Source organism: Simochromis diagramma, unplaced genomic scaffold, assembly GCF_900408965.1.
Source record: "Simochromis diagramma unplaced genomic scaffold, fSimDia1.1 OVJJ01000487.1, whole genome shotgun sequence".
Taxonomy (NCBI): Eukaryota; Metazoa; Chordata; class Actinopteri; order Cichliformes; family Cichlidae; genus Simochromis; species Simochromis diagramma.
This window is the reverse complement of record NW_024387305.1, coordinates 3,547,655-3,562,115: the sequence shown is the minus strand read 5'-3', so window position 1 is coordinate 3,562,115 and position 14,461 is coordinate 3,547,655. Positions and strand designations below refer to the sequence as shown.

General features: G+C 37.6%; 1 protein-coding gene across 1 annotated transcript in view; it reads right to left on the bottom strand.

Moving 5' to 3' along the window:
- The window catches only part of hap1 (huntingtin associated protein 1), a 35,573-nt gene extending 25,962 nt beyond the window's left edge, over window positions 1-9,611 (bottom strand). The window contains exon 1 of the mRNA XM_040004395.1: window positions 9,569-9,611. Coding sequence (XP_039860329.1) covers window positions 9,569-9,611 — 43 coding nt within the window. The remainder of the gene's footprint in view (window positions 1-9,568) is intronic.
- Window positions 9,612-14,461: the final 4,850 nt, after the last annotated feature.

Genomic DNA, 14,461 nt, shown 5'->3' with positions numbered 1-14,461 from the left:
TGTCTGAGTCACTCTAGCTACTGTGGGAAAATTTCCACAAAAACATTTTTAACTGTGTGTTCATAGATATTGGAAATATTCTCACAGAGCTCAAATAGCTTATATTTAGCGCTGCATTATTTTTGAAATAATGCCTCTCTTACTAATTGAAGTCACAGATAAAGGCTTCCTAGTTTACCCAGGGGGCAACAAAAGGACATTTGATACCTCGGCCAAGTTATTGCAGTCAATAAAACATGTTGGCCAGAGGGCAAAGGCTTAGTGCCAATTAAAGCAACAGCTACTAGTTCAGCTTGGGCAATATGCACATGACACAAGTCAAGACTACAGTTCCACCATCACGAATTAACCCCCCGCCACGAGTATCCCTATCACCACCCCCCAGATTTCTCTTTATCCACATTGGTGTCTGTTCTCCACTGCACAGCCCATCCAATCAGGTGAGTGCTTTGGTTTGTGGCCAACATGCTCAAATTAGTCCTCTCTCACACTACAGTCACAGACTTCAGCTTTCATATTGACCTAACCTGACCTGACCCACAATTTCTGACAATAAATCTATGAGAGGTTTGAGGAGAAAGTACAGGTTCTAACTAAGACTTCTTCTTAAAACAATAAAATAAAACTGACCATGGATAGAATAGGTATGAACTAAATGAATTATTCTATACACACAAAAAGCTAAAAGAGAAGAACAGTGACAGCCAAGCTTCTCATGTTAATGCGATGTCAGTTACAATTTAGCAGTTACACCACTGGTTAGTTACCCCTGAAGGCAAACAAAACCCCTGTCACACTGAGGGGTGACACTGGAGGCACGGTTATTAGTTATCTCTCTTTCCTTTGTATTTCTGTCCTTTTAGTGTGCTACGCATAATGCCAGTCAGCTGATTAATCAGCTAGGACACGATTCGAGCAGAACATAATGAAACTGCAGAGATTATTGCACCAGCGTCTACAACAAGAGAAAAAAACTACACAAAACAGACTTAAAATGCCATCAGAGATTTTTGAAAATGTACCCACAACTAGGATAGGGGCAGAATATAATCTCACAAAACAATGATAATTATGGTGTTTTGTGCTATTGGCTTGAAATGAAATAGTGTGATACAAGCAGAAAAATCACGCTTTTGACCTTGGAGCCTAGACTGAGATGAACTCAGCAGAGGTAAAGGGTGTTTGAAAAGCTCTACATTGGTACTCTGTGCAAACAATGCCCTTCCAGGAGGGTGTGTACGTGAGCTGAGGCACACAGAGAGAAAGATAGAGCTAGGAGGGGGAGGGAGAGAGGACGCCTGGACTCGAGGCTTTTGAAGGAAGGGTGCATTTGACACAGAGGGACTTAGGAGAAAGGGTAAAAAAAGACAATGAGTGTCAAGCACTTTCTTTCACCAGCAGATTCAATAAGGTAGACTCTGCACACTAGCTGAAAACCTCTTTTCTCTTGATCCCTTCTGCACTGCTCCTAACAGAACTGGCCTAAAACTCAGTAAAAACAAAAGTGCAAGTTATTTGCACCATTTAACACAAAGTAGCAGTCTTCCTTTTTTGCTGGTTATAATGTTTCAGATAAAGCATTTTTTTTTTCATTTGACATTTCTTCCAAACTGTCAAACTTTCAAAGTAAAAGCTATGTAGCAAAGGAATTGTGAATAGCCTTGACCCAAAAAAAACTGTAATCAACCAGTTTCAAAGGAAACAGGCAGTTTTAATGATAGTGAGGGGTTTTTCTAAGCTTTTATTTTTATATAGTAAAAGAGAAAAACAGGGAGGGTGTGAAAGCAAAGTGAAAGGATTTTGTAAGCATTTAACAAATCAATAGCAAACATATCCCAGTAAGCCAGGATCTTACCTAAAGAGCATGACAATGTTTCATGTTCGATAAAACATTAGAGAAAAAAATAAAAATAAAAATAAATAATAATATATATATATATATATATATATATATATATATAAATAACTTTAATATCCAATCACCTTACTCACCAATTCAGAGCAAGACATTTTTAGTAACATTGTGCGAAATGTGACTTAAGAACTTATCTTCTTTAACATATATATAAATTCGGAATAATATTTTAAGAATAATAGTTATAAGTATACATTTTTGTACATTTTAATATTTTGTATTGTTTTGTGCAAAATACAATAACTCTTCCTAATTTGACTGAACTCTATAAATAAAACAATGTGAGGCATTCTGTGGGGAAATTGTTTTCTCAGTAATCAAAGATTTGAGCTGATTAGGGAATAAAGCTACACGTCACTTTGTTTGTAAGAGGATTTTATCTTTGCCAAAGAAACAAACAGAAGTGTGCAAATACTTTGGCAAGTTCACATGTGACCAGGGAAAGATGTAAAGTACAGTTCATACAGGGACACACAACAGCAGGGATCAGTCTGACTGCACTTAAACATCCTTTCCTTTCACAAAGAATGGTCCAGTAAAATAAAATGAAGCACCTTTCGTTAGCATTTAGATCAGGTGTCCTCAAAGCACTTTAGGGAGGCCACACTGAAAAAATACACACACACCAAACACTGTTAATGTTTTTTAAGTGTTTGCTCAGAGCAATCTTGGTATATGTTTGCTGGTTTAGAGCTGTTTTAACCAGCAGTCTCCCCTATTACTTACACAGATGTTCATATTGAAGAGAGATGCTCCTTCTTTTTTGATCTATGCTGCTATATTACAGCTCAAGAGCCATACAAAGTGTTACCAACAGCTGCCTCTGGGTAAACTTTGAGATCTCTGGATTTGGCAAATTTGGCTTCTTATCATGAGTATTATTTTATGCACCATTTCATGAAGTTAGAAACCTCACTGAGCAAAATTTAATAAGTAAATATTAAAGGACAAAACTGGTTCTAACATAATGGAGTTAGCTTTGGATCTCACAAGGACACAAATAACCTTTCAGAGTTTTTTTTTTTTCGAAGGATTGTTGCCATTTTAAAAGGGAAAAGATGCTATTTAATACAGGTTTTCTCCGTTCACTGCACTTTGTAAGAACAGATAAACATGGAACAAATATGGTTTAGAGCAAAGGAGGAAAACAAAAACAGTGTTGTCACTCAAACAAGATACACAAGTAGCTGTTTGCTTGCAAAGCTTTCAGGGCAATCTGGTGTCCAAGGACAACAGAGTTAATAAAAGCTATTTAAGAGAAACTGGGAGATTCTAGAAGCTTTAAATAAAAATAATGAAAACATGTGTCATAAGAGGATGAGTCAAGAGGCAGTGTATTATAAAAAATGTTTTTTATGTTTTACTTCCTATACTGTGACCTCGTGATATTATAAAGCTAGCATCACAACTCTAATCACGTTTTTAAGTTGTAGGTTATTTAAAAGCTTCATCGATTTTCATGAATCATTCTGACATCAATGATCTGTTAAAAAGTCAAGATTCAAACGTCAGGTTTGATGAAATATTTGAACTTTATCAGCTGGGAGGATAAGATGACCTAACAGTTCGTCTACAGCACAGAAAAGTGGACGTGCATCAGTCCATGCGCTAAGGGCACCATTAAGACAACAAACAATACTTACAACCCGTTCAGTCACACACACACACACACATATGCATGCACACATATCACAAGACTTTTATAGTCCAATCCAACTGCAATATATTCTTTGACGAGAAGTGCGTGCACATCCGTGTTACCAGCATATGCAGTAATCTGCTGCTAAGGTTACAGTATCTGTGATGCTCACCCAAACTGAAAGTCATGGTTTAATTTAATATTTTGCTTGTGACATGGCAGGTAAAATATAAGACTGCATATAAACAGAAGACAAAAAGTCCCTAACAATAAAACACCAGAGCTACTATAGTCTGAGCTGCAAAGTTTAAAAGTTAATGAAGAATTTTTATATTTTAACAGTGAAAACAAATAATGACAATGACAATATTTCTCACATAATCACACACAAACTATTTTTTCCTAATATGAAATTAATGTGTCAGTCTGATAACTCTAATTCCATAAATATCACGTAATCATAATCATTACTGGACATGTCAGCTGTTTTGAAGCACCGAGCTTCACCATAGCAATGAATTAGGAGGGCAAACTGTTTGGTTAACCATTAGCAACCAATACCTAGCATGTTCCCATAAAAGGACACGTTTATTAGTCATAAAGGAGATGCAGATAATGCTGTGAAATGGGAGTTTCAAGTTCACACGAACACGGTCAGGTAGACCTGTGTCATCGGATCATTTGACCAACACAAATACAGTGCGAAATTACATCTATGGTACTATTAATAACACAGCTATATAAAATTACCGCCCACAAATCTGCACAATGTAAATACAAAGCCTACATAATGACAAAAGACAGGTAGCGATGCAAATACATAGCAAATATTGAAGTGCACCAGATTTGAAAGTAGGGTAGGCAGAGTATCAGGTTCAAGTGAAATATAGGATGAGACCTCACTATTCAGAGTCATGTGAAAAACTGCACCTATACACCCTCACGGCTTCTATAGGAATTTTGAGGGTAAATCAGATGCACTTCTTTAATTGATCATCAGCAAGTGTGACCCCCTTTATAAAAAAGGAAGTTTTTGCAGGTTGCTTGCCTATATCATTCAGGTGTTTGCTAACATCTCCATAAGGAAGACGTCCACAAGGAGTGGATGTCCCAGCAAATTCTCTCCAAGGTCAGACTGCACAATGCTCAAATAAACTGAAATTGAAAAATCTATAGCTCTATCTCTGATTCTAGAGGGCTCAGTTATCAAATGTTAAAGTTCATGACAGTACAATTAGAAAAAGACTCAACAAGTCTTAATGATTACCAGAGGAACGATTCTTCTCTATTAAATGAACATAGGAGAACAGTTACCATTTGCAAAGTTGCATCTGAACAAACTACAACAGTTCTGGAACAAGGTCCTTTGGACAATGAGAAAAAAGGAAATGTTTGGCTAGAATGAACAGCGCCACATTTGTCAAAAAAAAACAAAACAGCATATTAGCACAAGCACCTCATACCAGCTGTGAAGCATGTACATGAACTCCTCTGTATACCAAAGTATACTGGAGTCAAATATGATACCATTTGTCCAACACCTGCAGCTTGACTGAAACTGGGCCTTGCAACAGGAAACTGAGCCAAAACTTAGCAGCAATTCTACAACAAAATTATTAAAAAGGAAAAAAGAAATCAAGGTGTTGCAAATGTCCCGACCTCAACCCAACTGAAATTCTGTGGCGGCACCCTAAGAGAGCTGCACATAAGGAAATGCCCAAAAACCTCAATGAACCGAATCAATGTTGTAAAGAAAAGTGTGTCAAAAATCCTCTTCAACACTGTGAGAGACAAAAGAAAATGTATTGTTCCATCAAGTTATTGCTGTTAAAGATGGCTCTACAAGCAACTGAATCATGGGGTGGACTTAGTTTTTCACAGACTCTATGAGGTCCTCCCTTTTTCATCGACTGTATGTCAGGATTGTATGTTGGTTTGATGTTGCATGTCATAACTTGTTTGTTTGTTTGTTTGTGGTGGGGTTTTTGTAAACTCGTGTCAGTGTTTGCATATGTGTCTGAACACTTCAGTGCTTGAAATGCTTAAAATGGGCGGCTAAAGAATCTAAGGTAATTTTTTTAATGGTTATTACTTAATCATAATGAATTGGATGAAATGATCTTACTGACCTAAAACTTCTAAAAATTGCAGTGACTCCGGCCTGCTTTTTCATTTCCTTTTCTGCTTTTTATTGCGATCAAAGCCTTTGTAAGATTCCATGTGTACTTTTCCACAAATTGAACAATTAACCGACTTTATAGAAAATACCAGCATCGGCCTAAAAAGTTTCTTGGGCTGCATTGCCAACTGAAAAATCGCAGAATTCAAGAAGCAGTCCCGATGACAAAAAGTGAAGGAAAGAGGGACAGCAACTTAATATCTTTAAATAATAACAACTGAATATATAAAAACTTTATGTAAAAAATAAAAAATAAAAAAAATCATGCTGGTTTTAAGGTTACATTTCCACATCAGCTAAGAGCTAAACGGGTTGTTATAAATAAACATGGTGATGAAATAGAAATCCCATCAGAAGAGGCACACAGGGAACAACAGGGGATTTTACTGTGAGCAGGAATGTCACCCTGACAACTGGGAGCGTTATATCTAGACAGTCAATGTGAAAGAAAGTGGTCGCAAAAACCTAAATACCAAACATTCACTCTCTGAAGGGAAATCTGCTCTGTTCACTCAATATGTGGTCCATTAAAACTACAAGGATCTGCTGTTTAGAGATGCTGAAAAATGTTTTGCTCTTCAAGTTAGTCCCCACAACGATACCTAAGATCAGGAATTACAACTATTCTGCATAAAAAAAAGTAAGTAAAAAAGTAAGCGATTGTTTCGTTACTGACTGGTATGACCTTCAAGACAGAAACGCTACTGGAAGAGCAAAAAGCAAGGCCAGAATAATTAATACAGACTGTAAAGTCTCATCAGGACTATCCAAAGTCCTAAGTCAGGCAGTAAAGCAGGATTACGACAATCCTAATTTTTTGAAAGATGTCATGATGCAAGTTGATTAGTCATACATTGAAGAAGGACCTTTGTAACTGAGAACCAATCCAATGTGCGATACATTTGGTGAGCTGCATCGCAAACATTGTATCAGAACCCATTGTATTAGAAACCAAGCAGCCAACAGGTCTGCACAACTTTTTGGGCTATTTTCGAAAAAAATGTGGTGCATTTGATCGCATGTTTTATTCTTAATCTATAATCCCTTCTCTGATCATTTAAACAAGCAAGAGACTATTGCAATATGCAACCACGGGTAATGATAGAGGCCAACTTTTTCAGTCATAAACACTGAATGGATGTTACACCTTAATACCCATCACACAAATTTCTTTTTTAAATAATGGAAGTCTCACTTATATTCATCACATCTGACAGGACTTGAAACTACTGTGTGACATCTAATTTTTAGGGCTGTTTCAGAAGAACAAAGACACAAGCCTAAAGCGAAGTTTTAAGAACTGCTGTGACTGATCGGCAAAGATAAAATAATCAAGAGACTTGAATAGCTTGTGGCAGTTAATCGTGTCCTGCTTCAAGCACAAAGCAACATTATTATACAAACAAAACATCCTTTCATTGACTTCAATCATGCTGACAAGTACCAGGAGTGGATGAAAATAAACAGATCATGTCTTTGCTGCTTACATTAATCAGCCCACTAAATACAACAGGACAGCTTGCTAGAATGCTAATAACAGCAGACAAGCTCATGAGTACTCAATATAAAACCATGAAAAATACTCACCGGGGTGCTGCTGTAGCAGTTTTCTTAGCATTTGATTTTTTGTGTGCAGTGGGTAAAGGTTCCTTTATTGTTTCCTGATCAAATGACTTGCTTTCTCATGCTACTGTTGGTTTACCGGCCGGCTTCTGTCCTGTCAGTAAGAAAGAAAGCAACAGTGAGGCAGGGTGGAGGTGGGGCTGCAGGAGCAATGAGAGGGAGGAGGAGGAGGGACGTCCAGGCAAAAGCGGTGCTGGTTTACTGTGCTGTGCGCCTGAGCCACAAAGGGCAGATAAAGGCAACTTACAAGAAGGAAAGGACACAAGTCTGTCAGTTACCACATGTTTCGGTTATCGTGATAAGGCGTGACAGAACTTCCCTTTTCCTCATGTACACAATGATTTGCATCATTCAAATACCACAGAGATCCAGGCTTTAGCCTTAACTGTATTATCCCAATTAGATTTAATCGTATAGCTGTAGAAACAATGACAAGTTTCCTAACACAGCAGGTAACGGATTTATAGCTGGTGATCAGTCATTGATTATTCACTATCTTATAATTTAATCTATGGACATAGATTTAATCTTACAGTTTGAAAATAATTACTAGTAAAAGGTTAATTATAGCAAATGTTTACATATAGCTCATCAGCAGTGGTGTGTGTACAGAACCTAATGTAACGTGCAGCCCACCGGATAACACAGGCCTCCACTTGTTTTTTAAATGAGGCTTAACTTAATCATGTGAACAAAACACAGTGTATCAGTTCAGACAGAACATCAGAAAAAGAACGCTTTTTATTAAAGTCCATGCCTCCAAAAAACACTTCTAACCGGTTTTGGTCATTTTTTTTCTCCACTTAGTCTAAAATAGCAGCAAGACTGCCACAGTCATGATATCATAGAAAATGAATAAATATTCAATGAGATCACATAAAATGTCCTTCAAAAAGCATGGAGGAAGAAATTCCTTCGCTGTGCTGAATACATTTTTAAAGGAGCAACGTCTACATTAAACATTCTTGTTTACTGACTGAAGGAAAGAAAACACTGTAAAATGAGAACTTTAGGTAGCTTTTAAGATAATAAAAGTTGAAATCTAACACCATGTAGAAGTTTCTAAGAAAAAAAATATCTCAAAAGAAATAAAAGAAAAAAAACACCCTAGTCTCACAAATTTGGGACTAGAAGCATGAATAAAGTCAAACTTAATAATAAATAATAATGGATTGCATTTTATATAGCGCTTTTCAGGACCCCTCAAAGCGCTTTACAATACCACTATTCATTCACTCTCACATTCACAGACTGGTGAAAGGCAAGCTACAGTTGTAGCCACAGCTGCCCTGGGGCAGACTGACAGAGGCGAGGCTGCCATATCGCGGTAGGTGAAGTGTCTTGCCCAAGGACACAACGACCGAGACTGTCTGAGCCGGGGCTCGAACCGGCAACCTTCCGATTACAAGACGAACACCCAACTCTTGAGCCACGATCGCCCATAACTTATAAGTATAGATTAAAAGTGAAATGAGTGGCCCAAAAACAGCAGTTTTTCTACTGTCATATCAGTATGAGATGGACTACTTGATTATTGATCAGTTATTGATCAGTATTATCCGTTTTCATTTTATAAAGAGAAACAAAAGTCCTAAATTTGTTATAAACACAATGCTGCACGCTTACTCAGACAAACTCTTTAGTTACAACTTTGGATTTTAGCAATTACGACAACAGGATAATGAGGATAAAACTATTATGGATTCACTGTGAAACTCCAGTGGAACCCTAAAAGGTTTGTGGATTGATTGTTAGTGGTTGTCTGCAGCTTTTGGAAGGTCTCTCATTTCTGTTCAGGAACTCCGACTAGTCTGAGGCTAAATCCCCACAAGACACCTCTGTTTCCCACCCAACCGTCGCCTAACTTTTAAAAACTTTTTAAGTTATTGTTCATTTAGATTGTATTCTGAATTTACAACAAACAGTTCTGTAAATCCATTAATTTTTTTAACGAAAGGAATTTTAGTCCTAAAAATAAAAATCATTGTTATAACTGCGAAATTTTGAGAAATGTTGCCATATTTGAGCAGCCCTAGTTTAAAAACTTTATTATTGATAATGCCACCCTAAAGTGAAACTCAATCAAATACACACAGGCAAACAGATTCAACTTACCAGACAAAATCTGTGAAGTTTACTGGCTTATTTATTTTAAGTAAGGAAAGAACAAAGCATCATTTTTCCTACCTCTGGTAAACGCTAAATATATTACCTTGTACCTTGAGGAGGTCAAGCTGGTGTTTGTATACCTGCATGATTACGTACTTATGTAGCCTGAGATGTCCACAGCTCCACTAGACTATTATAAAACCAAGTCCAATTTATCTGAACAACCACGAGAAAAAACAACTTAAGAAAGAGCCTAATCTTTGTAAAAATGCATAACGTAATCAATTCATTCCAATTAATAAACAAGAAACATGTGAAATAGCTCCCAAACAGTAATTTTAGCATTTCAAATATATATCTTTGTTAAAGTTTTTCAATAATAGGTGAACAGTAAAACACGGGTTAATTATTCTTTCCCCTTGGTTGTGTTACATATTCCTGAGCTACAACAGGCTTAGCATTCATTCTGTTTGGACTTGATTTAGCAGTGTTTACTATTTTGCCTTTGTGTTGTCACTGCTTTACATCTCAGGCAGCACACAGTGAATGTAGGGCATTTTGTACACAAAGGTGCCATTCATATCCCACCGGTTTGTGTGTGTACACAGGGTGCACCTTCCGTGAGTCACTGCTGCCTGACTCTGTAGTAATGTTATCATGTGCAAGCCTACAGGAGCCATTGTTAACTTCAAGACTACATCCTGTAAGAAGGGGAGACTGAAGGACTGCTGAGCCCACAGGTGCTATATCACAGGAGGTGATAAGGGAAAAAATGGCTATTGTACTGAAAGGAGCAAACCCCCCATTTTATATAGTAAGAAAACTACTAATTATCCTAATGTCTTAATGGGCTAACCGTTGACCAGTAATCCTGTCACCTATAGTCATTATTATGGATAACATAAATATCAGAACCCCAGAGAAGTCAAGCTGGAAGTCATGGATGTCAGTAGTTTATTTCTTTATTACTCTCAGTTTTATTTAGGTTTGACCAAAGTGTCACTAAACTCATATTTTAAGTTATTCAGATTATTAAAAGATTAAAAACATGACACCATGAACACCGCAGCATCAACACATCCACCCACAGAGGAGTCGCCCACCCTCCCGCAGCGTTACGGAAATATCCTTTCCCCACCTTTGGACAGTGCAGAAACAAACACCGAGGCGACATGTGAGCGACAAAAGTGTGTGCGAAATGTCAGCGAGATGGTGAAGAAAAAGAAATAAGTTAAACTTACGTGTTTATTTCATGTGTATCTGTTCAAGGTCGTGGTCGGCGCTGAAGTTTCCCTCAGCAAACTTGAGGCTCAGCTGAACGGCTGGTCGTTCCCTTTGGTCAGCTTGAGAGTGAGGCATCGTGGGACATGTAGTTTTTCCAATGACGCGCTATATTCCCAATTAAAAAAAAACTTAGAAATTTTACAAGCTGCTGATCAATTCATTGATTTGTTTTGGGGTCTGTATGTCTATTTGTATGTCTGTCCGTTTGTGTGATTATCTGCAAAATTACACCAGGCTAAATTTCATGAAATTTGGAGAAGTGCAAGGTCGGCAAAAGAAGAACACATTTGGAGTGAACCCAGATCAGTTTCCTTGAAATTGCAAAAACAGTCTGTGGGGTAGAAATAGGCGGATCAATCCAAATATCATAGTATCCATACTAACACTTGTATCAGTATTAGATCAATACTTGCACAAAAGGATCAATACTTTGTTTCCACCCTCTAAGTTCAGTATTTAACTCCTTATAATCTGTTAAATAAATGCTTTTATTTTGGAATTGAAAAAAAAATATAAAAATAAAAAATATATATATACCTCAAATATGAAAAATATCTGGACCTTTTTGTATTGACTGTCAGGTGTATTTTATTTGTAGCCTTATCGTATGGTATTGGTATCGTCAATATTGGCCCTGTTTACATGGTATCAAATCAGTATAAAAATTTGCACAGAGAAGTGTTAAAAAACAAGAAAAAATAATAACTCAATCACATCCTACAGTAAAAATAAAAGACTATAGTATTTCGTTGACCATTCAACCCCAGAGAAACATCCAAACACTTTCATTTCCCCTGGTGTCATCTTTTGCATCTTTTAAATGACAGGATAGCATGTGCAAATTGATTCTGTCGAAGCAACTCGTCACATGAAAAGTATTTCAAGCCAGAGAAATCACATCACACCCTGTGGATATTTTTAGGCATCCTATCTGACGCTGTCTGAGCTTCCACAGGGTGTGACAGACAGGTAACAAACTTTCACTGTTGAATTAGATTACAAAAAGCTGTGAATGCAACGAGATGCTCCTCTAATAGGTAAATACATTTTAGCATTTATTTGACACTTGGAATAAACACGTTTCAGATTTTTTTGATTTGCATGTCTCCTGCGTAACCACCTCTATTAGCGACAGCAACCGCTCTCTGTCTGATACCTGTCGTGTTGTTATTATGGAAGGGATGTCTGTAGCAGCTATATGTTATTTTGAGCTGCCTCTGTTATTTTATCTACGTCTTGCCAAGCTATAAAGGACTCCAACATGTGAGCAAATGCCGACCTATTTTAACCCTGAAAGCAAACACGGCGTGGATGTGATCACATGACCGATGCCGATTGTCTGAGTCTCTGTCTACCTCTAGTGGTGACACACTGAATCTGCCAAAAGATTTAAATTGTCTGTTTAATTCAGTGTTCAGTTACTTATGAGTTAACTTTTGTTTGAGGTGAAACAGCTCCCAATTTTAGACGGATTTATAACTTAGCTGGAAGATTCTGTCAGATTTGCGATACCAGCTAAGTTTCTGAATGGAGTTATCTTGTTTAAGACAAAATAGACAAGTGATCCTAAGAAATCACAGTTCCATCATGACAAGTGAGTAAGCATTTGTCATTAGGCTTCATAAAAGGGGAGTACGTGAGCCAGCGTTGAGTGTGAGTTATTTTGTAAAATGATATTTTTAAAAGTCAACCTCATAGGAAGTTTTTCTGACTACATTTGTTACATTAACTTTTACAGTTTTCTAACACTAAATTTGTATTTTATACTCAAAGTACTGGGACATCTCTCACAGTACTCTTCTGTGCCTTTGCTCCATAACTTTTCCAAGTGGACAGCCACCACTCGAGTGTGCGTCTTCCATTTGTTAGAGATGATTAATAATTTACCACAGTCTCCATCAGTGCCGTCAGTTTGTGGTCTGCGCCAGGCCACTTCCTCTCCCGAGGACAATAGGCCCATTTCCTGTGGGCTGTGAAACAGGCGAGTATTGTAAAGCAGAGACATCATATCACTGTGTTTTGCCCTTGAAATGAAAGACAGACTTGGCTGTGTAGTCTGATTCATGACATGTTTGGTAGGAGGTTACTGGGTAAGTCTGGGGCCAAGACGACAGACATAACTGCAGACGATTCTTTGACCTGTGTGTACGCAATGTTAAAAAAGGAAACATATTTAGTGGGCTGTGTCTGGCATTATGTGGGGCATTTTATATCACCTGTGTCACATTACAGAAGCAGACACGTGAGCTTACTGAGTGTAACCGCACAGCCTCTTTAATGTTTCTACAGGAAAGCGTTACAAAAGAAAAGGCATCAAAAGCTGAAAGTTGGATCAGTGCTAAAACAAAAGTGTTTTGACAGACACAGCATGAGCTGCAGTCCCACATGGATCCCACTCTTTTAATTCCTGGCTAATTTTCAAAATAAAGAGCCTGCTGTGTTCTAGACAAAGGCACCATTCATGTCACTGCAGCCCCCGTGTCCAACATCCAGGGATATCTTAGAAACCCAAAGTTAAAGGCTTGCAAAATAAAAGTTAAAGTCATACTTGTGACAGTAAAATCCAGAATCAGACAGCAAGTTGAAGTCACTGTTCCATTCAGTGAGCAATCTCATACTCATCAAGCCCCCCGAGCAGCTCGTGAAAAGCCAAGAGTGTCAATTGGGCCTGAAGCTATTTTTAAAGAGTGGACTGTCGGCCCTCACATTCACTCCGACAAATATAATGGCCCATATAATCAGCAGTGGCCTGATCTCCCTCTGCTGCTGTCTCTTTCTTTGTTGGAGGCACAGATGATAACTGTCACTGTGGTCACATAAGGGAGAGCCATGACAATACAGCCCGAGGCAGGACTGAGAACTCAGCCTGACCTCTATGAGTCCATCCAGTCTGAGTGTTTCATATCGACAGTTAGAGGAGCGTCTGCTCATAGCCAGTGTGCTGCATTGTTTTTAATATGTATTCACCAGAAATCTCATTTTCCCATTATTTACATTTATATATACTAGCACATGATCATCCTACAGGATTGTTGGCTTGTTTGCGCTTCTGGCCGTGAAATTAAAGCAATACAGTGCTTCTATTAGGCTTGGACATGCATAAATGCAAAAAATAAATAAATAAACACATTAAAAATGGTTACATTTAGCCAAATACTATGTGGTTGCTGGGCAACACATCACAATAACCCACCCACAATATCTCTTATAGATAAGAGCCTTAAATACGACCTAAGATATGTCAAGTTTGGCTGCTCAGTTCCTGATTGTGTAGGAGGACATGCACAGCACAACAAACAAATACAGAGACAGACAGTCAGGCAGAGATTTCAAGATAACCTGGGCAAAAAAATATATATATATACTTTAAACCTTAGTAGCCCAGAGGACTGGAAAGTTTTTGCCTGATTAGACAATTGGTATGACAGTAAACAGGGAAACAGGCTTTGAGAGCTGTATTTGATTTTCAGTGGAGTTGATTCCTTGAGGTTAAATGTCTAAATTAATTAAGTCGTTTAAATTCTTAATTTTTGCTAAAACATTTTGGACGCTTGTCTTGAAAAAATAAATATTTTTATGTCTGCTCCACACCAATTAATGATGCCTTTATTTATGTCACTCACTATTTCCTTTTGTAATTTTTTGAGTATATGGAGCTCAGAACATTATTATTTTTCCCATTTTGTTTTATTTTCAGATACCTCTTCAAATT